This window comes from Oncorhynchus mykiss, chromosome 21 (genome assembly GCF_013265735.2).
Source record: "Oncorhynchus mykiss isolate Arlee chromosome 21, USDA_OmykA_1.1, whole genome shotgun sequence".
In the NCBI taxonomy this organism is placed as follows: Eukaryota; Metazoa; Chordata; class Actinopteri; order Salmoniformes; family Salmonidae; genus Oncorhynchus; species Oncorhynchus mykiss.
The window spans coordinates 53,248,432-53,276,054 of NC_048585.1; the positions used below are offsets into that span (position 1 = coordinate 53,248,432).

Below are 27,623 nucleotides of genomic sequence, written 5' to 3' on the forward strand. Positions count from 1 at the left end.
TGTGGTGTGAATTGACACAGAACAGAATAATTGTTTATGTACCCAATGGGCTTGACGTTAGTAATCAGGGCATTAATTGGCATATGTTTATTGCGCCAGTGCTAAGGACCAGTTCATCCGGCGCTAAAACTGCAACGTTGTCGCAGAGACTCAACGCCATTGGTCGTTGCTAATCGAATACCAGCTACATTGCATCTGATTGGTGGATTCGAACGCCCTACTGGCGTTTAATGTTGCACAGCTGATCCTCGTTTTAAAGGGAAGGCGGGAGTGGGAACTGGGTCAAGTTAAAAATACAGAGGACACAGGCGCAAGATACGTGCTACTTCATAACAAAGCAAGTAGGGTGGCCGGTAGTTCACTTCATTAACGGGCAGTAGGCTAGAATAGGTTTTAACGCTTCTTTTATTTCTACGAATTTCATGCGGAAAAGTTCTTTAGAATTTCCTTGGACATTGAGGTTACAGTCGAACAACAGGTGGAGAGCGTCTGGGGCACAGTCGTTGGGCAATATCTTCAATTCGTAACAATGTTTGAGGTATAGTGAAGCTTGTTTTATACTTCGTTTCGGATACTACTTCATTGTGATTCTTCTTCAGTAGTTTACCATGCTTGTATTGAATTTTCGGTATTAAGAAATTGCTATCCAAATTAGATGTGGCAGTTGATTGCATTTTTTTTTTTAATTAACATCTTTATCCAGGTTAGTCTAATATAATCTCTACTTCAAAGGACCAATGTTTGAGACAATATTCTGTCATGTGATGAGTGAAGTCTTTTTTTTTTGACTGCATAATTGCAGTCATTGTGGTATGTACACAGAGCTACTTGCTTGTGTACTGTTGCATTTTGACTGTCTCCTGACTTAGTTTCAGTGGTTTACCATCCAAATAAATCCTTTCAAACCTGATATTTAAAATGGTTCTCTACTCCTCAGAGAAGCAGTGATGACCTGCCCATGTTCCCCTACCATGAGGGACGAGATGACCTGTTCCCTAGGGAGCACTGCTCAGCTAGAGGTGGGGGAGGCATGTCCCTGGCTGAGGCCCTCCTTCCCCTAGTGGAGTCTCCCTCCCAGATCCCCTGGTTGTGCTCCACCCGCTATAAGACGGAGCTGTGCAGTCGCTATGCCGACACGGGCTTCTGCAAGTATGCTGAGCGCTGCCAGTTTGCCCATGGCCTCCACGACCTCCACGTGCAGTCCCGCCATCCCAAGTACAAGACGGAACTGTGCCGCACCTTCCACACGGCAGGCTACTGCGTCTATGGCACCCGCTGCTTGTTCGCCCACACTGCCAAGGAACAGCGCCCCCCACACCGCCGGCGCCGCAACATCCCCTGCCGCACCTTCCGCTCATTTGGTGTGTGCCCCTTTGGCACACGCTGCAACTTCCTGCACATTGAGGGTGACAGTAGTGGCGGCCTGGATTCCCCAAACAGCGCTCCTGAGAAGGCCCCCATTGCCAGGCCCCAGCCACAATCCCAGGACTGGAAGCCCCGCGGGGCCCTGTGCCGCACCTTTAGCTCCTTTGGCTTCTGCCTCTACGGCACCCGCTGCTGCTTCCAACATGGCCTGCCGAGCAGCATCCAGGGGGGTGCCCGCACCCATCTGCTGTCCCTAGCTTCAGACAGGTTCTCTTCTCCCTGCTCCTCATCCTCCTCCTCTCCACCATCTGGACTGCCCTCCCCAGTCTGGCCTGAGGATTCATCCACCCCGCTGAACAACCCCGTGGCCCACAATGCCTTCACCTTCTCCATCCAGCTGAATGATGTGCTGCTGCCTCTGGCCCTCAGGCTCCAGCAGCTGGACAACAGCCAGGCCATGGAGGCTGCCTGCAACATGCAGAGTGTCTGGGGGGACAAGCTTTAGTCACTTGGCAAGAATGGTATTGTAACTAATGTGATGTATAGCCAGCCTACTGTATATTGTGATGGTTTGCTATGGTCTTGGAAGCCATATGTATTTTAATAGGGGGGTGGTGTAAGTGTCTTTTGGGATGTTCCATGTGACGATCTTCAATGTTAGTTTGGAGAGACTGATTACTGTCCTGCATTACAATTTGTATGGCCTCATTGGTGTTCTGACTGATCCACTCATTTTGTTTATATAGATTAGGCCTTGTAACTGTACATTTTAATGAGGTTATACATGTTTATTTATGAGTTTTAACTTAAGTTTTTATTTATTGTGATACTTCTGCCTTGAATAAACCACAATTTTTAATGACTTGCCCTTCATTACTGAACTAGCCAGAACTTTTCACTGCTATCATGCATTCCATTTTAGTAATCTGTTCTATTTTTGGCCAATGGGCAACTCCTTTTACCTTGTCTGGGTAGGCTTTAATTACCTAAATTATGCTCTTAATGGAGACTTCCCTAACTGTGTACTTGACATTTCGGATGCAAGCCCCATTTGACTTAGACTGCACTAAAAGGGCATGAGCTTCTTCCCTTCATGACTGCTACTGGCCTTAATTTTAAAGGGACTACTTGCAATCACTTTAGTCCTTGAACGTGCTTGATTGCACTGACTGAAGACTTGGCTCATTGTACAAGTCCCATTGTATCTTAATACTGTCTTAAGCTCAAAATAATCAATTCAAACGGAAGCATTTTGCAGAGCTTGGTCATCAACTTGATGACAGCTGTGTGGCAACATTGCTGCACTACTCATTTACACCGTCAGGGTCTTTGTTTCAAATTAAAGGGCGGGGGCTTGGTGGTCGGCGTGATGGACAATTCCTGATCTGCTAAGTGAGCAAGTCTGGAATTGTGTAATGCGTCGCTTTGCACAAACCGGTTGGCATTGGTGCACGCAAAGTGGCTAATTTACGAATTAACAAACAATAGCTTACACAAGTTGCACCTGTGGTTAATTTTGCAGCTATGTCCACGAGGCGGCGCTGTAAGCATGGCGGACAGGGAGCAGAGGCGCGTCACTGAAGCGTACGAGTCAAACTCATGAGTCATGGCCGAAAGTGCGCGAGTTAAACTTAGTGACTATGTGGCTGAAGATGTCTGCTCCCGGTTTAGGGAAGCCACACAGGTACACAATGAAGCAGTTAAATCAATTGAGATTGTTCGATGTCGTTAGTGTGGCCAGAAGCGTATCTATATTTTTAAACTAAGAGGCACAATCTCTAAGCCAAAGAGATTCGCTGCTGAAATGTCCAACCGATGTGGAGAACAAGCCTCCAAGGACGTTCATTCGCAGATACGGACGAACCCCCGCTCGCTGGTTCTAGCTGTGAAGAGGGCGAACCGGATGAGTCCGAGCCATCCACTTCTACCGATGATGACAGCTCCCTGGGTGGACAAGAACAGGTGGTCGCACCAGGTTTAGCCACACCTCCAAACAATGCTGGCAGAGACCCTACTATCTGCGACCCGGACTCAGTTTCGTCGCGATATGAATGGATCTTTACGGGATATGTTAGTGCAGGCTGGGCCATATCAGGATACGGTAGGGAATTTCCCAAGAGATGAGATGCAACGAAAATGTTCGGTGGCCAACTACAAATGAGGATGGCGAACGGGGAGAGAGTGGAGAGACCATGGCTCGTTAATTCCAAGCAAAATGATGCGGCCTTCTATTTTTGCTGTTTTTCACGAGGGCAAATCTGCGCTGGTCATGGATGGAACCAGGGACTGGGAAGAATCTGTGCCACCTCCTCAGCTCGCATGAGAAGTCGCATGACCGCTTTGATAGTATCCAGAGGTGGAAGGAGCTGGAGATCAGGCTGGTGTCCAAGCAAGCTATCGATGCCCAAGCCCAACGGGCTATTGACAGAGAGACTCTCCATTGGAAGTATGTGCTGCAGAGGCTCATAGCCCTGATATGTGTAATGGCCACCCAAAACATTGCGCTACGTATGACCAGGCTGAACGAGCCAAATAATGTGAACTTTCTGAAGTTCTGGATTTCTTTGATTTGATTTCAGGACCATGGACAGCTACCGAGAGAAAACATCGCTGACTGCAATGCAGCATCACAGCAGAGGGAAGAGACCACTCTAGGCGGGCCACGAATTGAAGAAATGCTGAAATGTATGTTGGACAATCAAATTCGGTATGTAAATAAACCATATCTGGTAAGACTGGGTCATTGACAGAAAGCGTATTTTACACTGCTCCAGCAAAACGAGGCCCGCCATGCATTTATGAAAGCACTTGTTTCCAAAGCTCAAATGATCTCACTCCTTTTACTGTTCTAAAGGAATGTTAAATGATATGTTAGATATGTTAAATAAAAGTGTCATTTTTATTGTAATATCACACATGGCACATGATTGCAACATTGTAACTCTGATGCAGGGGATAAAGTAAAATTCATTTTTGCCCGGTAAGGGACTTCCTATATGTGCACGCGCGCACCAACTATTTTTATAGGCCAAATCATATAATTACATGTAGAATTGGAGCCTATTTCGTCCTATTCAAAAACGTGGTAGGCCTACCTGTTTGACAAACACTATTATGCTATCCATAGATGTCTGTATAGCCAAATCCTCCAATACTGTCCCATGCACTCCTTAAATACATATCAGAAGTTTACACTTAAGTTGGAGTCATTAAAACTCGTTTTTCAACCACTCCACAAATGTCTTGTTATCAAACTATAGTTTTGGCAAGTCGGTTAGGACATCTACTTTGTGCGTGACACAAGTAATTTTTCCAACAATTGTTTACAGACAGATTTTTTCACTTATAATTCACTGTATCACAATTCCAGTGGGTCAGAAGTTCACATACACTAAATTGACTGTGCCTTTAAACAGCTTGGAAAATTCCAGAAAATGATGTCATAACTTTAGAAGCTTCTGATAGGCTAATTGAAGTCAATTGGAGGTGTACTTGTGGATGTATTTCAAGGCCTACCTTCAAACTCAGTGCCTTTTTGCTTGACATCATGGGGAAATCAAAAGAAGCGAAGACCTCAGAAAATATGTGTAGACCTCCACAAGTCTGGTTCATCCTTGGGAGTCATTTCCAAATGCCTGAAGGTACCACGTTCATCTGTACAAACAATAGTACGCAAGTATAAACACTATGGGACCACGCAGCAGTCATACCGCTCAGGAAGGAGACGCGTTCTGTCTCCTAGAGATGAACACACTTTGGTGCGGAAAGTGCAAATCAATCCCAGAACAACAGCAAAGGACCTTGTGAAGATGCTGGAGGAATCTGGTACAAAAGTATCTATATCCACAGTAAAATCAGTCCTATATCGACATATCCTGAAAAGCCGCTCAGCAGGGAAGAAGCCACTGCTCCAAAACCGCCATAAAAAAGCCAGACTACGGTTTGCAACTGCACACGGGGATAAAGATTGTACTTTTTGGAGAAATGTACTCTGGTCTGATGAAACAAAAATAGAACTGTTTGGCCATAACGACCATCGTTATGTTTGGAGGAAAAGGCGGAGGCTTGCAAGCCGAAGAACACCACCCCAACCGTGAAGCACGGGGGTGGCAGCATCATGTTGTGGGGGTGCTTTGCTGTAGGAGGGACTGGTGCACATCACAAAATAGATGGCATCATGAGGGAGGAAAATTATGTGGATATATTGAAGAAACATCTTAAGACATCAGTCAGGAAGTTCAAGCTTGATCGCAAATGGGTCTTCCAAATGGACAATGACCCCAAGCATACTTCCAAAGCCACCATATTAAAGTCAAATCAATGCACATTCTGTGTTTATGAGATGTAGTAACATTTATAGTGACTATGATTTGTTCTCCTACTTGTGAACATGTCTTACTGTATCTGGATAGGAAAGGGAACCTGGAAGTTTAAGATACAGGTAAGGGCTCTGAGTAAATGTGAACATTGAGTGAGATTTACTCCCATAGCTTTTGCAGAGTTGTTGAGCCCTCTCTTTGCTCTCCTTCAAACGATCCGGTGCTGTACAATCTCTCTCTGAGCATCTACTTAAGTACAATCAGCCTATCACCTGGCTCATACTAGGAGAGTACCCACCCCTTATGAAGGCACACTACAGTTTTCCCCTGAGCTCTCCATGGAATACAACTCAATTGAATGGAGAAACTGTTGAAATTGCTCAAACATGTAATCCATGGAGGATTAACTATGTATTCTACAGGTGGCTTTGCTGGGTCTCCAGTCCAACTGTAAGATTGCTTCCCTCCTGCAATAGTTTGTACATGTCATCAGTGGGGTATGTTATACTTATTTCAAACATTTAAAAAAATCTAACTTCATTAATGTCACTTCATACATTCAATTGTCCAGTCATTTAGTACCTATAGGGCACAGAGTTTATCTTGACCACATGACCTGACCAGGGCTGATAATTTTGGATGACAGTAATTGGCCAGCCAAATGACCACAGTCACCATAACTGATTGAGTAGCATCTTTCCCCCTTTCTGTACTAAATCCATACTTCCTTTTCTATACTAAATGTAGCTAATACTGTACTTCATATATCCCCTCTCATTCACCCCTCCCTCCACCCCCCCCCCCCCCCCCCCCCAGGTGAAGTCTGTTCTCCTCTCATTCACCCCTCTCTCCACTCCCCCCCTCCCAGGTGAAGTCAGTTCTCCTCTCATTCACCCCTCTCTCCACTCTCCCCCCCAGGTGAAGTCTGTTCTCCTCTCATTCACCCCTCTCTCCACTCCCCCCCCCCCCCCCCCCCCCCCAGGTGAAGTCTGTTCTCCTCTCATTCACCCCTCTCTCCACTCTCCCCCCCAGGTGAAGTCTGTTCTCCTCTCATTCACCCCTCCCCCCCAGGTGAAGTATGTTCCCCTCTCATTCACCCCCCTCCCCCCCAGGTGAAGTCTGTTCTCCTCTCATCCACTCCTCTCTCCACTCGGAAGTCAGACACCACACCGATCCATCCTGTTAAATGTCTTGTCATTTCCTCTACACAAGATGGTGGAATAGAAACATGGCCATATTTCAACCATTGATCTAATTCCCTCCTAATAGAAACATGGCCATGCTTGAACCATTGATCTATTTCCCTGCTAAACCCGTGTCTTTGCCAGGACCCATGGAGACCTGGTCTGTTGTCTCTGCAGAAGGTTCTGTCAGACCCGGTCCGCCCGCTGTGTTCTCACTATGGAGTTGTAGGGGGCTACATGCACTTAGAGGAAATGTATCCACCTCCCATCCATCTTGATTATCTATGTATGAAAATAGAATTTCTTTCATTTAGAGATCCTTGGCTTTGTTGATCACTGTGTGTGTTGTTTGTCTTTGTAGGCTATTGAGCGAGTCATATACCCTTACCTGCAAGCTGTCCTGGATGACTACTCTGTCTCCAATGCCCAGGTGAAAGCAGACAGACACAAGGTCTATGGAGCAATCCTGGTGAGTACAGCAGACCAGTCACTGAATCTGAAATGTTTTCTGTGATGCAAACAGAGCTGTCCAAAGTAATACAAGAGAATCCCAATAATGAATTGTTACAAATTGCATTTATGTATGACCTTTCACCCAATCTCAAAGCCCTTTGCATTTTATGTTGGTTAAACTCCCTGTCAACCACCAAGTACCAATGCCCTCTCTGTCCTGCAGGTGGCAGTGGAGCACCTGCTAAAGATTAGAGCCCTGTCTCTGTCCCTGCCAGCAGAGGGGGCACCCAGCCACACTTCAGGAGTGTGATTTCCGCCGGGCTCAGCCTCTCTCCGAGGCCACCCTGGGCATCGCCAGTCCCCTGCAGGGACCTGGGGGAGCTGGAACCCCCTGGAATGACTGGACCACATCCCCCTGCCCGTCATGTACTGTGAGCAGGTGGTTAAGAGGGTTGGGCTAGTAACCAAAAGGTTGTTGGTTCGAATCACCGAGCCGACAAGGTGAAATTTTCTGTCTGTGCCTTTGAGCAAGACACTCAAGTCTAATTGCACCTGTAAAGCACAGCTGTCGCTATTTTATATTATTTATAAATATTTAATTTAGTTGCATATATTATTAAGTTGCAAACAATAACTGTACAATTTACAATGCACTTCTCTGTGCAAACAGGTAATTACTTTCTATCATCTTACACATTGTCCTTGGGATTGGTGGACAGTCAAACTGAAAGGAAGCAACTTCTATTGCTTAGGGATGGATCGACATTTACATAATGGGTACCTGATGGAAAATGTTTTAATATTTCAGTCGAGGGGTTTCATTTAAAAAAAAATCTAGTCCAGGGGAGGGTCATGTCATTTATGAAATGTCAATATTTCTCAGTTGTTTATTAGGCTATATATACACATCTGCGTTGCTTGCTGTTTGGGGTTTCAGGCTGGGTTTCTGAACAGCACTTTGTGACATCTGCTCATGTAAAAAAAGGCTTTATAAATACATTTGATTGTGTTGGAGTTTATTTCTTCCTATTTAAGAAATAACAGGTAGGCTGCTATATCCATAGATTTGTCAGTCAATTCCTCCACCCACAATGCACTCTTTAAATAGCCTATCTCCGTGTCAGTGAAGTGACGGGCTTTCCGAGTATTTTAGGTGAGCCTACTAATTTGGCTCCACACCGCTCTTAGTTCAAAATGCTTAAAAGTGACAAGCCCTGATCTGTTTCACCTGTCTTTGTGCTTGTCTCCACCCCCCTCCAAGTGTCGCCCCATCTTCCCCATTATCCCCTGTGTATTTATACCTTAGTTCTCTGTTTGTCTGTTGCCAGTTCGTTTTGTTCGTAGACACGAGCAGCGTTGTTTCCCTATTCCTTGCACCTGTTTTCTAGTTTCCCGGTTCTGACAGTTCTGCCTGACCTGACACTGAGCCCGCCTGCTGTTCTGTACCTTCCACCCTCTCTGGATTATTGACCCCTGCCTGCCTTGACCTGTCGTTTGCCTGCCCCTGTTTAAGGAATAAACTTTTGTTTCTTCAACACTGTCTACACATGGGTCAAACCTTAAAACGTGAAGAAAAAAAAAGTCTACCTAGAATCCTAGATATAGCAAATGTAAAGCCCAAAAGGTAGGCTACTGTTATGTCAGATCGTGAAATGTGTTTTCAAATACATTTTGACCTGTCTTAATTTTTTTTATTTTTAAATACTACTTTTTTTTTTAACACTGAAAATTTGCTTGGACCAGATTGACTGTTCTCCCCACTATTTTTTGTTTCTTCAGTTAAGATTCACAATTATTTTGTATCTGCAGAAAAATAGCATAGTAGCATCAGTATGCAAATCAGGGAGCCAAGTGAACAGCTCTTTTCTTCGATGCGTTCACCAAAAAGAAGAAGTTCCTTCGCGAACGACTGATCACAATGGCAGTGAAGCGCTGTTAAGTGAAAACCACAACTTGAATTCAGGAAGTAGGAGAGGGTATGCCATATGCCTTTTTATTAAAGAAAATGGCAAAAAGCACAGGCCAACCTCTTGTTAGCTTAAGATTTTGAAGAAAATAAAACGGATCCGACTATATATAACGATCTATAACAGCAACATGTAGTGTTGGTCCCATGTTTCATGAGCTGAAACAAAAGAAAATGTGTTTACATCCCTGTTTAGTGACTTTTTATCCTTTGCCAAGCATATCAACAAGCTAATTATGCAGCTTGCACACAGGTGCACCTTGTGCTGGGGACAGTAAAAGGCCAATCTAAAATGTGCGGTTTTGTCACACAACACAATGCCACAGAGTTTTGAGGGAGCATGCAACTGGCATGCTGACTGTGGGAATTTCCACTGGAGCTGTTGCCAGATAATTGTATGTTAATTTCTCTACCATAACCTCCATTGTCATTTTAGAGAATTTGACAGCATCTCCAACCAGTCTCACAACCGCAGACCACGTGTAACCACGCAAGCCCTGGACCTCCACATCCGGCTTCTTCACCTGCGGGATCGTCTGAGACCAGCCACCCGGACAGCTGATGAAACTGGGTTTGTACAACCAAGGAATTTCTGTAAAAACTGTCAGAAAACATCTCAAGGAAGCTCCTCCGTGTGCTCGTTGTCCTCACCAGGGTCTTGACCTGACTGCAGTTCGGCGTCTTAACTGACTTCCGTGTGCAAATGCTCACCTTCGATAGCCGCTGGAGAAGTGTGCTCTTCAGGGATGAATCCCGGGTTCAACCTTCCCGGGCAGATGGCGTCGTGTGAGCGAGTGGTTTGCTGGTGTCAACATTGTGAAAAGTGCCCGGTGGTGGTGGGGTTATGGTATGGGCAAGCATAAGCTATAGGCAACTGCATTTTATAGATGGCAATTGCATTTTATAGATGGCAATTGTAATGCACAGAGATACCATAACGAGATCCTGAGGCCCATTGTCGTGCCATTCATCCGCTGCCATTACCTCATGTTTCAGCATGATAATGCACAAACACCTTGTTGCAAAGATCTGTACACAACTCCTGGAAGCTCACCATACTCACCAGACATGTCACCCATTGAGCATGTTTGGGATGCTCTGGATCAAGGTGTACGACAGCGTGTTCCAGTTCCCGCCAACTACCTGCCCTCCAGGACACCTACACCACCCGATGTAACGGCTGTCGTGGGAAGAAGGTGAGGACCAAAGCGCAGTGTGGTGAGTGTTCATCTTATTTAATGAAAACTGAACACTGAATAGCAAACAACAAAGAAACAACCGGAACAGTTCTGTCTGGTGTAGACACACAAAGACTGAAAACAACCACCCACAAAACACAATCGAAAACAGGCTACCTAAATATGGTTCTCAATCAGGGACAACGATTGACAGCTGCCTCTGAGAACCATACCAGGCCAAACACAGAAATAGAAAATCATAGAAAAACTAACATAGACAACCCACCCAACTCACACCCTGACCATACTAAAACAAAAGACAAAACAAAGGAACTAAGGTCAGAATGTGACATGGTCGTAATGTTGGTAAGTTGACATTGCTCTTATCCAATAGTTCCCCCAGGCTGTAAGTAATAAGACTTAAGATTTCCTGGGGTAACAGTGTAAGAAATAATACATAAAAAAAACAAAATACTGCATCGTTTCCTAAGAATGCTTTGTGTCATGAGAAACAAAGCATTTTCATTTCTCCCACTCCATACTATGACTCAAAACTAACAAGAATGGCATGCCTATAGGTACTCCAGAAACAATTGTGGTTAGAATCGAAGTCCTACACTTTGCTATTACAAGTGGTAGTCATCTAAATGACTGACAATACAGTCCGTCCCTAATGAATGCAATGGCTTAGGACTGTCATGATCACGAATGCACTAAACAGTTGTGGTATAAGTTTTCCTTATCCATAATTGAAGCTGATTTTTATTCTGGACATGTTTTTCTTGCAGTTTCATAATGTACCTTTATTTTACCAAATCAAATGGGAACTGTACCCTATCTTGTGAGAGGAGCTCTCCGATGACCCTTTGTCATTGACAGCAGCCCAGTTAGTGGTAGTTCTGCCCTGCTTAGACTCTGTTTCTGTGTGAAAGAGTGAGGGCCCGTGGACCATGACTCAGAGCCTGTGCCCAGTACTGGCAACCCTGCCCTGGCACCAAACCAGCCAGCTGCCCAGCCTCCTAGGCACCCACATTGCCTCTCTAAACACATCATCCACAGCAGTGCTTCTTAGGTCATTCTCTTGAATTAGGTCATTGTGAGGGTGTTAAACTGGATGTGGGAAAGCATTGAGGTGGTATCTTCCTAGTTATCATTGGATATAGGAATATGTTTTTGGTGTAATCTCCCTGTTGCTGAGATTTGTAATATGGGTGTGAGATTGTGTTCGGTCTTTTCAGTACTGTCTATATGAATGATATACAGATTTTAAGATGACGACACGACCGGAATATCGATAAGGCCTATAAGTCTACGTTTTTTTTTTCTTCATATATTTTAGTTTAATTAGGTCCAATGTGATGATATTATAAAAACATAAAGTGCATATTTTTCTGTAATGACCATTTAATAAAAACATTACAACTCACCATGTTGCTGAATCAGTGGGAGCCCTGAGCTTGTTTCCCGGCAACAAGATGGTCCCATCTAGGGGTGATGGGAGACAGTGACATGTTCCTTATGTCTAGTCTAATCCGTAATTATTATTTTTTTTTGGCGTCATTGCGGAAAACCCTGCTTCGCAGAAATAGGATGTTGGAAATGGAAGCAACGTTTTCAGTGCTTTTGTGGCTCTCTCAGGATATTCAGCCTTGATTTTAATCTAGAAGGTCGGCAGAGATGAAGTTACCTCAAACATACTTTTAAGGCCACCGTCATTTGCAACCTCAAGGAGTTGATCTTCTTCCTGCACGGACATGGACGGTTCACAATTGGGTCGCGGATCCATTCCTGCGCATTTTGTGGGTCTTTGGCGGTTGGGAAGTTATGCTCGAACTTCGCTGACAGCGAAGCTAGGTGATCGCGCACCAGCTGGAAGAAAGACGGCCTGGTCTCAGTCTCTCCCAAAATCTCCACTAATGTTTGGAACATGTCAAATATGTCCCTGTCCACTCACTGTCCCCACAGTTCTAGTTTGGCTTTGAATACAACCACTTTATCTGCCAATTTCAAGACAGATGTCATTCTTCCCTGAAGTGACAGATTGAGTTCGTTGAGCAGGTTGAATATGTCGCACAGGTAAGCGAGTTTTGCGACCCATTCCTCGTCATTGAAATGTGCTGGCAGTGGTGACTTTTTTTCTGAAAGAAATCTCTGCAGTGGCTCTTGTAACTCAAATACTCTGGCAAGCGATCTACCCCTGGATAGTGTCGTGGAAATTTCCTCTATTTACCAAATCATGAGAGCAAACCACACACAAGTCAGAGTTAGTTATCACAAAGTCCATCTTTAATTATATGAGCTCTATCACAACCCTGTGACTCTCAGATCAATTCAGTGTCTATCAATGAATTCTCTGAGAGTCCCTCACACATTGTTACTGAGATCCTTTATAGCAAAGACACACATATCCAGACAGCATAGGCATAATTTATCGTTCAGCTTTGTCTCCTAAACTATGTCCTTTCTCAAACTCAGAACCATAAACCAATCCTCCATATCAACAGGCATATATCAAATCCATCCTATCTTGACATGATCAGAGACACACTGACTGGCACACAGACATTGTGGAGCCAAGAGATACACGCTTGACCTCTCCCCTCTCTCCGGCACAAGCAACTTAGTCTTGACATAGAACAGATACTGCAACCCCGCCACATTATTATACAAAAATAACATTCTGATGAGAAGTAACTTACAAACATATGATGAATATAAAACTTCATCTTACCTATGTTACCAACCAATTCTGATTATTCCCCAACAATAGCCATCTGACTTCTGTGTATAAGAGAAGGCGTTTGTGCTCTGCGTCCATTTCCTCACAAAGCTGCCCAAACAGACGCGAGTTAAGGGCGTGTGCTTTGATGTGATTCATAACTTTAATAACATCATTCAATACGACGTTAAATTCAGGTGACATCTTTCGGCTAGCCAGCATTTCTATGTGAATGACAGTTCGTAGACTCACATTCAGGCGCAACATCTTTAACCCGGGTAGTGGAACCAGACAGCCGTCCAGTCATGGCAGCAGCCCCATCCGTGCATACGCCAATACAGAATGAACGCCAATACAGAATGACCAATCCAATTTTCCTCACATGTAATCATCCAAAGACTTGACTAGCTCTGCGGCCGCTGTGTTAGTCAGCAGGGACAGCGCACACAACAAATCCTCATGCACATCATCCTGAAATATATATCACACATAAACAATCAGTATTGCCTTGATATCGGTAGATTCGTCAACCTAGATTGCATACCACGGTGACTCGTTAAGCCTTTCTAACAATTGTGCCTCAACGTCCTCCGCTACTTCATCAAATATCTTAGTGAAGGTTGGTAACCGAAAGAGGAAGCTGTGCTATCTTTTTAGCTGCAGCCTCTTCTAAGAGTTCACGGCAAATGTCCTTAGCAGCAGGTAGAATCAACTCCTCGTCAATAGTGAAAGGCTTCTTGGCCTTAGCAATACAGCTAGCCACTAAGTATGACGCTCTGTACGTACGTACGCTCTGTACGTTTGTTGATGCGGTGACTTTCAAAACTTGCTTCTGTCCTTCTTGTTCACGTTTTCTTCGCTCAAAGTATTCAACAGTTTTGTCTTTTAAGTGTAGGGTGCTTGGATTCGATGTGCCGAAGCAGTTTTGAGTTCTTCATTGCCTCGTTAGATCTCCACATACTACACACGGGGCTTGGAGCATGTGAGTCACCTGTCGCAATAAAGCCATATTTTAGGTAGGACTGATCATATTTTATATTGAATGAAGCTTGCTTTTTTTTTGGCAGTCTCGGGCTCTGCTGTCTCTGCATTATCGACATCGTTGTTGGACCTTTTACCTCCCTTACCCCTTCCGAAGAAGCTCTCCAGCAACGTTTGTTTTTATTTATGTCAGCTAACGTAGCTAGCTTGTACAAAGTTGTCAGGCAAACACAGCACACGCGGACCGTGTTGAACTCCTGGTGCACGCTTCTGTGGCTCTGATCTCTCTCCATTAACACCATGTTATTTTTTCACTCTTAGAAAGAGAGGGACATTATGGCCTTTTCTCAGTCAACTATTTAGTTGGCAACTATTGGAATTCCCCTAAATTCCAATGTGAACTGACGATTCAACTTTGTGTCACAGAAAAAGCTTGTGACAGAAAATAAACTAGCCTAATTAACACAGACTTAATGGATACTATGATGACCTCCTGTGGCTGAGACTTCCCACCCATTCATCCTCTACCGATATTGTAAACAAACCTGGACAGGATCCTTATCTCAAACGGTGCTCTCATTAGAGGCGTGACATGTTGTGCCCCATTTGGTTTCTAAACCCTCCATTTGAAGTCAGCTGTTTGCATACAGTTGCTCTGAAGTGCCATTTCCCCCAGCACATTTGTGGACCCAGGTGGCACTGAATAACAGTGCAGCTGGAAAACAGGAAGTGGAGCGACCAATGGGTGGCCCACCAACAGGAAATATATTGATGTGGAAACATATGACCTCTAAATAACACCCTAGAACCTGTCTACATTAGTTAATAAGGGAGTTATTCTCATCTCTTGGGGCAGAGAGTGTGATAGTTTGTGCTAAGTAAAGTAAGTCAAGTCAATTCTTGGGACAAAGTGAATGGCCATTGTATGAAAAGCTTGTCAGACAACAGCAGTGGTGTAGTGGAAGTACACGCCATTTCAATTAATAAGGCTGATGGAACAGATCATTATGCTTACCTGAAAATGTTAAAATATTATTCATTCACACTTTAGGTGCAGCAATGTGCACAGGGCGGCAGGGCCATAACTAGGGTTTGAGTCGTTAGGTTCGGAAGGAGGGAATTCTCCCCAGGATATTTTTTGACAGTTGAAGCTTGTTTACTGCATTTATATATAACATAAATGCTATTTGGAGAACAGCAAAAACAAGCAAAAAGGACCCTTTGCATTACCACATTAACTTCTGTAGGTACGTTCAGCTATATTTAGCTATGCAATGGTAATGCTATACCCCTGAAAGTTGGGAAGTATGATAAATGATTCACACTGACACGTAGCAACAGTGACAAAACAAAAACGTATGACATTTTGAAACTGTATCGTTTGAATTTTGTTAGCATTTTAATATCGACCTATAGGGAAGATGGGCAATGTGGATATATTCATATATATGTTTCAATATCTTATTTTTTTAAGTTCCTAACTTGTTTGATAAGATTGGTACAAGTTTAGGAACAACTGTGCTAACCTGTCTCTCTGCTTGCTTCCGCGATGACCTAGCTAAACGCCGCATGTGGAGGATACATTCAAGGTAATGTGGACGGAGAAAGAAATGCATTGCTTTACAAGGTGTACCCTTTCCATGCACACTATATGTTTGTAATTTTGGTGACTTTACCTACATTACTCTATGTCAATATTGCATGATTTATGGACTTTATTTAATTTTTTATATTTTTTAATTTAACCTTTATTTAACTAGGCAAGCCAGTTAAGAACAAATTGGAAACAGAGATGGAAACATTCGTTAGAAATGTAGAAAGAGGGGAGATCTTAAGATGCAACAACTATCAGAGGTTGCTAATATGACTAGGATAATGCCTTTGGCTGCTCGACAATGAAAGAAAGTTGAAAGAAATCCAGTAGAACAGGATAACACATATGAGGAAGTCTTTACAAAACAATTGCATCTGTTTCTATGGTGGGATTTTGGCTATAGACTACTTTGAAGCAAGGAAAGCCATGCCTCATAATATGAAGTAAAACGTCAAAGTTTCAAACTATTAAGGAACAGGAAAAATATAGAGATGGTAATGACAGACTGTCTTCTGGTAGATGGAAAGGCTTCCCAAAAACCTTCTCTATTAAATGTTAATTAGCTACAAAGAAGCCAATGCCTACCTGGCAGAATTCTATGATTATTTCTATCAATCCAGTGGCCATTTGTCTTGCAAACTGGGTAACTACACTCAAATCAAAATGCATTACATTTTTTCCTAGCTGAGGAAAGCTCAACTCTGTTCTCTTATATTGAGGCGGAGTTGAGTTTGGTAACTGGTCGCGGGATTTGCTAGCAACAACATTGAGTCAGTAGCAGTGCATCGGTAAAATCCCTGAGGATGCAAAGCCAAGCCAGTAAAAAGGCCATATTACAACCTATGTTGTGATAATTGCGTTGTTTTCTCTATAACACATTTCGCCACCGTGATATACAATTTACAAGGCCGTGACAACAAAAAGGCAACAGTCACACAGTGGCAGAATAAATTTAACTACACATACGTTTGTTTCATCACAAAACCGGAGAGCAACAAAGCAAATATAGTATATATATATAAATAAATAAATAAATATAGTACAAACATTCATATGACCTGCAGCATGGTCAAGAAAGTTAATGTTTTTGACAGTTTACTTAACAACTACAGAGTTACCGCAAGTCAGCACAAAGACAACAGGAGCACTGCCTCTGCTATTCCAGCACCATTTTAACTTAAACATTTAAACATCATCAAATCAACAAGGCTATATATGTTTAGTTTAACACACGGAAAACAAACTTAAAAAATACCAAAAACAATTTAGTCCAATCATCAATTTAGCTAAATATCACATGGCTGTCCATTGTACTGATTTCTGTCACTCTCTCTGTGTGTGTATGTTTGTGCAAGTACAACAAAAATGTTTGGACTCACACTACTTGTAGACTAGTTGAACGCCAATGCCATCCTTCTGTCTTTGGCGAAACGATCTATGGCTCTATCATTCAGTACTCTTGTAGTTTTTGTTGTCATAGGCTACCTAGCTAACATGCTTGCTTGCCTAGCTTCCTTGCATTGGCAATAATGAATTAGCTAAGTTAGCTAGCTAGTTAACGTCAGCCTGCTAGGCTACATCTAGTGGCACAACTTATGAATCTATGTTTAGCTCAGAATTGCCATCATAATCATTGGCCTATACAGAGAATTAAGTCAAAACCACAAGTCCAAATCACCATCTCTATCCATGGTTTAGGAAAGGACTGATTTAGAAAGCTAGCTACTGCAGGACATCAACACAAGCAGACCAAAAACAGACACCTTTTTCTGAAAATGACATTTTGCTTAGGAAGTGATTTGATTGGTGTGAAGCGAAATCCAAACTGGCCTCCCTCGGAGGGCGTTTTGTTGCACCAGCACTACCCACAGGTGAGGTCAGCTCAAAGCTGATTTAGCTAATCCTTTCATTTTAAAAAAGCATCAAGGGAGACTAAATGCTTGCTGGCATCAATCAATCAAACAAATGCTATGGTAAAACATGTCATACTCTTTTGGTCCAAACAGATACATGGGCTACACTGAGACAGAGGGGCTTGGTTTCCCTACCTCCAATGATTTCTCCGGTGAGATTCAGCTACTTGCGAATTGACAGAGAAATTATGAAAACACAGACAGAGACTAAAGATTCATTTAATTTAATTGATATAATAGTTTTACTGGTCAAATTTTGGCCCTGGCCATCCATGAATATACACCACTGGTCACCATTAGTTGATTCTTGTAAAAAATGTCAATTCTGAAAACTCTTACCTGTACCTACAGTATGTTTGCAACCTTCCAGTTACTAGTCCACTCTAACCACTAGGCTACCCTGCCGCCCCACCTGTACCTACAGTATGTTTGCAACCTTCCAGTTACTAGTCCACTCTAACCACTAGGCTACCCTGCCGCCCCACCTGTACCTACAGTATGTTTGTCCTGTACAACCAAGGTCCTTTCGCCGGGTTCTGAAATTCATATTTTTAATAAAAACTTTTATCGAATACAACCATCGATCTAAAAAAAATTGTGATACCCCCCCTCATTTGTGTTGCTCAGCTCAGCGTGAATGTGCATGTGTCAATTGAATTGTTCAGTGCTATTCGGATTTCCTTGGGACGTCCCTACCCTAAACACTAACCTTAACTCTTAACTCTTACCCTAACCATAAACCTTACCTAACCCTTCCAGGCACCACTACACCACTGGCCAAAAGGTACATATTTGTCCTCATTTGATATATGAGCAGCTCAGCGTACAGGAACAATATCATTAAAATCTATGAACTCCCTGACCCACATTACCAAAAATATTGTTAACATATTGGAATGGGATTAGGTCCTGGGAAGACCTGCAGTTTTACATCCCAGAGCAGATATTTGTACTGGTACTGGTATCAGAGTCCTCACATTTCCAAATATATAGTTAATATATTGATTAACTTGGTTAATGTATTCGTTATAGTTAACATAGGGTTATAGTTAACATATTGGTTAGTATAGTTAACATTTTGGTTTTAGTTAATGTATTGGTTAATATAGTTAACATATGGGTTATAGTTACTGTATTGGTTAATATAGTTAAAGTATTGGTTAGTAGAGGTAACGTATTACGTTGTGGGATGTCCTGGGATGATGCTTTGCAGGGAATATTTCAACAAGTTAGTATATGTATCAGGGTCTTAATGTAGCTTCAAATAACAAAATCCGTTCCTAAATGTCTACACTAGTGTATTAAATAGTTATAACACTACTACTGTAATATTACTGCTTGGGTTTGATGAACTGTTGTCCGTTTCCAGAATTTAAAGCTCTGTAATTATAGCTATTTGGGACCAGGAAATACAATTCCAAGAATAGTTTATCAGATAAACATAACCTCACCATAATGGACCTTTGGCAAAGGACCAACTAGAAAAAGACTAGTATTCCCATGTGTGCTGAACCCGCGCTGGTTTCTTCCTTATTTCTGCCTTTAGCTGGCTGGACTTTTCCAACCCGAATCCAGCTGCTTCCCAACTCAAACCCTGCTGAGAAGGAGGATGTGTGTGTGCAGACAGGCGAGGTTGAGCACACATGGAAGCAGCTCATAGGAATGGGCTGGGAACAGAATCCGTCATTCAACGTCTGTCAAGGACTCACACCATAGCCTACATTTCGCGACAGATTTATGACCTCACAAAAAAAGAGTCTAGGAACTGACCAATGGCATTGCTCCACCAATATGACTAGATAAAGTAACCCTACCGCAACATATTAGGATTTAGACTCGTAGAAAATAAGAAAAAAAACGGAATATTATTGATTCATATTCAGTCATAGAATAATCGTATATAAACTGTTACATCATATAATGTATTGGACAGCCATGGGAAGATATATGGTTGTATTGCTTCTTATTTTTTTTCTTCTTAGGGCCAGTAAGAAAATCCCCAGCTGCCTGTGTCTGTCGGCGTTGAGCCACTGTTTATAAATAAACGGCAGATTAAACAGGATCTGTTATTGGGGACAGTGTACTGTAGCCTATGGTTTGCTGTGTGAAGGGGCTAAACTCCAGCATATTGGCCTGACATGTTTCCTGACCCCACAAGAAATCCAGGTCTCGCGTGTTCCCCAGTTATTTTTGTAGGCTATTGGTACCTGTTGAATATCACTTACCACACCTAAGCAAAAGCAAGAAACCTAGTGAGTGTGTTTATTACCATGGGATGACATTATACTTTGAATAATTGACAAACATCATTTTCATATTCAACCAACATAATTTGCATATTCCCCTCCCAACCCTTTACTCTATAAAGGTACATTGCTTTCCCACCTTCATCTCAAACAATGGTCTAAACCAGGCAATGCTTTCTGTTTTTTCAGACTTAAAAAATATATATATATATATCAGTAAAATATGATTTAAACAACATACAGGTCAAATGTAAAATTGTAATTATTTTTAATAAAGTCATAGGCTACTAGGGACAATGCATTCACTCTAATAATTTTGAATTACAAGTGTTATGATTAGCTATTAAGTTTTGTGTTTGGGGTGTCACCGCTCGTTCCTGTCGCAGCGTGCATTTGTTTTGCCTCAGTTCTGTGTGTTGTGACATTCTAGACGTGAAGTTGTGAACACGTCAGTAAGACTGTTGACCATTGAGTGAACATCGACTGTCTTTCTTGCGCAGCAAACGCAAGTGCTGCATCAACAGACTCCTTGGCAGAACGCGAGGAGGGCAGAGGGGTACTGTGACGACGATTTTAGTAATGTCTCTTGAGAAATAACATTATAGGGTCTCTAAATATGACTTCGGTGTGGAAGAGACTTCAGCGTGTCGGCAAGAAAGCGTCGAAGTTCCAGTTTGCGGTGACTTTTCAAGAACTGACAGTAGAATGCACGAAGAAATGGTAAGTAAACATGCTTTTTTTTGTTGCCTTGATAAAAATGGTCATGTCTGAACCGATAAAACGCAACCTCGTGGGACCTTTGTCACTGACTCTGTCCCCAGCTCGAGCTGTGATGTTTTAAGGTCATACTTTTAGATTCACATTTGGTTGGTGCAAAGCTATGTTGTCAGTTATAGGCTAAATGATGGTTTAATGTTGTCAGTTGCGTACTGCTATCACATTGTCTTCCCCATTACTTTTTGTTGTTAATTGTACACGTTTATACCATCAGTGCATCGTGCATTACACTGTACTGTACAGCTTTGGGTGAGCGTACGCCTTTGACAGCCAATGCACTTCCGCATTTGCCCTTTTCCTATTCTAATCATCGTCATGCGACAAGCATCCTAATTGACATTCAGTTATTCAGAGGGGAAACATTAAAACTGGTTGTTTTGAGGGTAAGCAATAGATGTGTCCAAATTCAAATATAAAAATGTGTAAGCCTAAACTATGAAGTGTCACAGGTCTATAACAGGTGAGTGAACTACAGGTGATGCTGTACGATGATGATGATGATGATGATGATGTCATTTATTCATGGTTCATCATTGTTGTCATCATCGTTGTCATGATGATGATGATGGTCATCATCATCCATCATCATCATCACCTGTAGTGCATATCATTTCCCCTTGTTCCAAGCAGGAGTTATTATTTTTCGACCATACAGAGCATTCAGAAAGTATTCAGACCCCTTGAAATTTTCCAAATTTTGTTACGTTACAGCCTTATTCTAAAATTGATTAAATTGTTTTCCCCCCTCATTAATCTATACACAATACCCCATAATGACAAAGTAAAAACAGTTTTTTAGAAATGTTTGCAAATGTATTACAAATGTAAAACTGAAATATCACATTTACATAAGTATTCAGACCCTTTACTCAGTACTTTGTTGAAGCACCTTTGGTAGCGATTACAGCCCCGTGTCTTCTTGTGTATGTCGCTACAAGCTTGGCACACCTGTAGTTGTGGAGTTTCTCCAATTCTTCTCTGCAGATTCTCACACCTCTGTCAGGTTGGATGGGGAGCTTTCAAGTCTGGGCTCTGGCTGGGCCACTCAGGAACATTCAGAGACTTGTCCCGAAGCCACTCCTGCGTTGTCATGGCTGTGTGCTTAGTGTCGTTGTCCTGTTGGAAGGTGAACCTTCGACCCAGTCTGAGGTCCTGAGTGCTATGGAGCAGGTTTTCATCAAGGATCTCTCTGTACTTCGCTCCGTTCATCTTTCCCTCGATCCTGACTAGTCTCCTAGTCCCTGCCGCTGAATAACATCCCCACAGTATGATGCTACCACCACCACCATGCTTCACCGTAGGAATGGGGCCAGGTTTTCTCCAACATCTAGTTTGATTTACATTTGGTTGAGTTGTCAACTAACGTGAATTCAAAGTGAAATCAACCAAGAGTGTTCACCTTATCATAGGATTTAGCTTAAAAGTTAGGTGGGGAAAAAAATTAATTCCCTTACCTTGATGACTTTTTGCAAATCCAATCAGTTATCCATGTTGATTCAACGTCATCATATAACATTTTTGTTGTGGAAATGATGTGGAAACAACGTTGATTCAGCCAGTTTTTGCCCAGTGGGATGTTATTTCAGCATTTTAAGCTGATACTGTATCTTTTAGTCTAACCTAACCTAATATAATCATGTAATCAATCGCTCATGTGGAATAAAGACTGTCAGGCTGGTGAGGCAGAGTGCTATGCAGCCCCTCTGACAACCCAATGCACTGCTGCCTATGACTGCTGTGCAGCCAGATGCTGCACACACACGCGGCAGGGTTTTAACTTAAGTCAGTTCTTATGTATGTATGGAATGCGCGTACAGCCAGTGGTGCTGTGGTTCCTGTCAGGGCCCTGGCTCTGCATGAATTCCATTAGCATTACTCACATTGTACCTAGAATGTGCTTCCTCCAACCGCCCAGCCCTAGCTGGCAGACGACCTCCCTGTCTCTCTACCTTCATTGTTCTATTATACACCACCTTAGTAGTATTAGCATGTTCTTGGTATTGCTGTCTATCGAACCATTCTCCTATACCTAGTGTATGCATATTCAACTTGATGATAACATCATTCAGTACAGTGTCATTTTAATGTGGTAAGAGTCAAGTTTGACCAGTTTGAAAACGAGGTCATCAATTGCATGGCTTTTATGACCGTTTGATGTGTGAGATTAACACAAGTGGTGTTTTGTCGGCTGGTGATGGAGTCAGTATGTTTTGGTGATCTGACTCTTGGCAGCAAACTGTGGGTTCTGTATGGGCCTCTGCTTGTTCACTGTTTAGCAGTAATATCATGTGACGCTGTGAAACCACAGACCACGCAACGTCACATCAGTCACTCAACAAGCCCCAGCAGCACAGCATTAAAAGGCCAATATCGGCAGTTAATATTAATGAAATTATATATTGGTCCGACTCTACAGATAATAGCAGTAATGTTACCAACGGTGTACGTTTCCACGTTTCCAGTTCGCAAGAAGAATGTGAACAATGTGGATCAGCTAGACAGGTCGTCCTGCTTAACTGATTAGCAAAACGACTGTTCAGTTTGCAACAATAGAGGTGTGTGTGCGTACAGTGCATTTGGAAAGTATTCAGACCCCTTGACTTTTTCCATAATTTTGTTACGTTACAGCCTTATTCTAAAATATATACATTTTTAATAATCCTCATCAATCTACACACACAATACCTCATAAGGACAAAGCGAAAACAGGTGTTTAGACATTTGTGAAAATGTATACAAATAAAATAACTGAAATAACTTATTTATATAAGTATTCAGACCCTTACAACCAACTAATTGCAGCATTACCGCAAAGGGGGGAAAAGTAAGGATCTTGTAAGTCGGCCCTGCATTAGAGACCAAAGTTATTTCAAGAAAATTGTGATAAAAAAAATATATACCATTTTCATTTAAGGACCAAAAAATTGACAGCTGTGTCATATAGATTTCAAAATAGTTGTGAAGAAATGTTCGATGTACCGATTCCATGGCACATAGTTTATGAACTGATATGCAAAACGACACCGGATTCAAAACTTCACATTTTTCAATTTAAATAATTATACATTTACCTGGCAACATTTTCCTGGCGCTAACGCTGCATATAGCAATACTGGGTGATTTGAAAAGTCATAGTCAATCGGTCAATAATATAATAACACTTTTAGTAAAAAAAATTAAATGTAATTTACAATCTGTAGATACTATGAGAATAGAAAAGTTCAGAACGTTTGTGAAGCATCACAGCACAGTTAAAAAATATATGTCAAATAGAAATCCAAAATGGAGGATGTTAAGAGATAGATGGGAGGGGTTGAAAGGAGCTGAAGGGTGGGACTAATAACAACAACATAACAAATGTAAAATATACTGTGTCTATAAAATGTATATACGTTCACAACTTTTTGTGAAACAACACAGTTAAAAATATATGGCAAATAGAAATCAGACTGGATGGAAAATCAGAAATAGATGGGAGAGGTTGAGGGTAGAGGAAGGACAGGACTCAAAACAAACAAAGTATAACTATTGTCAAATAAATTGTGTCCGTAAAAGGTATATAGTGTTTATAAGTGTTGTTGTTCATTAGTTTACACCAATTAGGGGAGGGGTGGTAGGGTTAGTGGAAAATAATAAAGTAAATATATTTTAAATAAGGTATGTGTGTGTATATGTACACTAGTGTTCAAAAGTTTAGTTTGGTCACTTAGAAATGTCCTTGTTTTTGAAAGAAAAACAACAAATTTTGTCCATTAAAATAACATCAAATGGATCAGAAATATAGTGTAGACATTGTTAATGTCGTAAATGACTATTCTAGCTGGAAACGGCAGATTTTCTTATGGAATATCTACATAGGTGTACAGAGGCCCATTATCAGCAACCATCACTCCTGTGATCCAATGGCATGTTGTGTTAGCTAATCTAAGTTTATCATTTTAAAATACTAATTGATCATTAGAAAACCATTTGGCCATTATGTTAGCACAGCTGACAACTGTTGTCCTGATTAAAGAAGCAATACAACTGGCCTTCTTTAGACTAGTTGAGTATCTGGAGCATCAGCATTTGTGGGTTCGATTGCAGGATCAAAATGGCCAGAAACAAATAACTTTCTTCTTAAACTCGTCAGTCTAATCTTGTACTGAGAAATGAAGGCTATTCCATGTGAGGAATTGCCAAGAAGCTGAAAATCTCATACAACGCTGTGTACTACTACTCCCTTCCAGAACAGCATAAACTGGCTCAAACCAGAATAGAAAGAGGAGTGGGAGGCCCCGGTGCACAACTGAGCAAGAGGACAAGTACATTAGAGTGTCTAGTTTGAGAAACAGATGCCTCACAAGTCCTCAACTGGCAGCTTCATTAAATAGTACGCGCAAAACACCAGTCTCAACGTCAACAGTGAAGAGGCGACTCCGGGATGCTGGTCTTCTAGGCAGAGTTGCAAAGAAAAAGCCATATCTCAGACTGGCCAATAAAAATAAAAGATTAAGATGGGCAAATGAGCACAGACACTGGACAGAGGAAGATTGGAAAAGTGTTATGGACAGACAAATCTAAGTTTGAGGTGTTCAGATCACAAAGAATAACATTTGTGAGATGCAGAAAAAAATGAAAAGATGCTGGAGTAGTGCTTGATGCCATCTGTTAAGCATGGTGGAGGTAATGTGATGGTCTGGGGGTGCTTTGGTGGTGGTAAAGTGGGAGATTTGTACAGGATAAAAGGGATCTTGAAGAAAGAAGGCTATCACTCCATTTTGCAACGCCATGCCATATACCCTGTGGACGGCACTTAATTGGAGCCAATTTCCTCCTACAACAGGACAATGACACAGCTCCAAACTATGCAAGAACTATTTAGGGAAGAAGCAGTCAGCTGGTATATTGTCTATAATGGAGTGGCCAGCACAGTCACCGGATCTCAACCCTATTGAGCTATTGTGGGATCAGCTTGACCGTCAAGCCAATCCAACTTGTGGGAGGTGCTTCAGGAAGCATGGGGTGAAATCTCTTAATATTACCTCAACAAATTGACAACTAGAATGACAAAGGTCTGCAAGGCTGTAATTGCTGCAGGTGGAGGATTCTTTGACGAAAGCAAAGTTTGAAGGACACAATTGTTATTTTAATAAAAAATCATTATTTATAACCTTGTCAACGTTTTGACTATATTTCCTATTAATTTTGCAACTAATTTCATGTATGTTTTCATGGAAAACAAGGACATTTCTAAGTGACCCCAAACTTTTAAACGGAAGTGTATGTTTTTCACAATTCCTGACATTTGATCCTAGTAAAAATCCCCTCTTTTAGGTCAGTTAGGATCACCACTTTATTTTAAGAATGTGAAATGTCAGAATAATAATAGTAGAGAGTGATTTATTTCAGCTTTTATTTCTTTCATCACATTCCCAGTGGGTCATACACTCAATTAGTATTTGGTAGCATTGCCTTAAAATGGTTTAACTTGGGTCAAACGCTTCAGTAGTCCTTCCACAAGCTTCCCACAATAAGTTGGGTAAACATTGGCCCATTCCTCCTGACAGAGCTGGTGTAACTGAGTCAGGTTTGTAGGCCTCATTGCTCGCGCATGTTTTTTTCAGTTATGCCCACACATTTTTTATATGATTTGAGGTCAGAGCTTTGTGATGGCCACTCCAATACCTTGACTTTGTTGACTTTGTTGTCCTTAAGCCATTTTGCCGCAACTTTGGAAGTATGCCTGGAGTCATTGTCTATTTGGAAGACCCATTTGCGACCAAGCTTTAACTTCCTGACTGTTCCTGACTGGTTGCCTCAATATATCCACATAATTGTCTCTCCTCATGATGCTATCTATTTTGTGAAGTGCACCAGTCCCTCATGCTTCAAAGCACCCCCATAACATGATGCTGCCACCCCCTTGCTTCACTGTTGGGATGGTGTTCTTCGGCTAGCAAGCCTCCCCCTTTTCCCTCTAACGATGGTCATTATGGCCGAACAGTTCTATTTTTGTATCATCAGACCAGAGGACATTTGTCCAAAAAGTACGATTTTTGTCCCCATGTGCAGTTGCAAACCGTACTAAATACTTTAGTACCTGTTTCCTCCAGCAATCTTCACAAGGTCCTTTGCTGTTGTTCTGGGATTGAGTTCCACTTTTCGCACCAAAAGTACGTTCATTTCTAGGAGACAGAACGCGTCTCCTTCCTGAGCGGTATGGCGGCTGCGTGGTCCCATGGTGTGGGACCACGCATGTGGTACTTGCATACTATTGTTTGTACAGATAAACGTGGTACTTTCAGGCATTTGGAAATCGCTCCCAAGGATGAACCAGACTTGTGGAGTTCTACAAAATAATTTCTGAGGTCTTGGCTGATTTCTTTTGATTTTCCCATGATGTCAAGCAAAGAGGCACTGAGTTTGAAGGTAGGCCTTGAAATACATCCACAGGTACACCTCCACGTGACTCAAATGATGTCAATTAGCCTATCAGAAGCTTCTAAAGCCATGGCATCATTTTCTGGAATTTTCCAAGCTGTTAGAGGCACTGAGATTTTTGTTTTTGTAATATTTTTTTTAAACCTTTATTTAACCAGGCAAGTCAGTTAAGAACAAATTCTTATTTTCAATGACGGCCTATGAACAGTGGGTTAACTGCCTGTTTATGGGCAGAACGACAGATTTGTACCTTGTCAGCTCGGGGGTTTGAACTTGCAACCTTTCGGTTACTAGTCCAACGCTCTAACCACTAGGCTACCCTGCCGCCCGATTGAAGGTAGGCCTTGAAATACATCCACACACCTCAAATTGACTCATGTCAATTATCTTATAATACGCTTCTAAAGCCATGACATACTTTAATGGAATTTTCCAAGCTTTTTAAAGGCACAGTCAACTTAGTGTATGTAAACTTTTGACCCTCTGGAATTGTGATACAGTGAGT

The 27,623-nt window shown here is 42.1% G+C and overlaps 2 protein-coding genes and 1 long non-coding RNA gene across 7 annotated transcripts in view; all 3 read left to right on the forward strand.

Annotated features, from left to right (window-relative positions):
* The first annotated feature begins 242 nt into the window (after nt 1-242).
* Nucleotides 243-2,227, forward strand: cth1 (cysteine three histidine 1). Its single transcript, XM_021578245.2, has 2 exons — nt 243-538; nt 938-2,227. Exons 1-2 carry the CDS (start codon nt 530-532, stop codon nt 1,868-1,870), a joined length of 942 nt encoding a protein of 313 aa, XP_021433920.1. The 5' UTR covers nt 243-529; the 3' UTR covers nt 1,871-2,227.
* A 754-nt stretch (nt 2,228-2,981) lies between these two features.
* LOC110500722 lies at nt 2,982-8,229 on the forward strand. The gene is made up of 5 exons (XR_002470151.2): nt 2,982-3,811; nt 3,945-4,072; nt 6,107-6,181; nt 7,230-7,337; nt 7,545-8,229. It is a non-coding gene; the product is annotated as an uncharacterized LOC110500722 (long non-coding RNA).
* Nucleotides 8,230-20,081: 11,852 nt separating this feature from the next.
* Nucleotides 20,082-27,623, forward strand: part of LOC110500887 (EH domain-binding protein 1-like protein 1) — a 62,142-nt gene continuing 54,600 nt past the window's right edge. For 4 of the 5 annotated variants that reach the window (XM_036958168.1, XM_036958169.1, XM_036958170.1 and 1 more), the window contains exon 1: nt 20,082-20,638. In XM_036958168.1, the coding sequence (XP_036814063.1) occupies nt 20,535-20,638 (104 nt within the window). In that variant the 5' untranslated portion in view covers nt 20,082-20,534. The remainder of the gene's footprint in view (nt 20,639-27,623) is intronic. The other variant, XM_036958172.1, reaches the window with a different exon arrangement.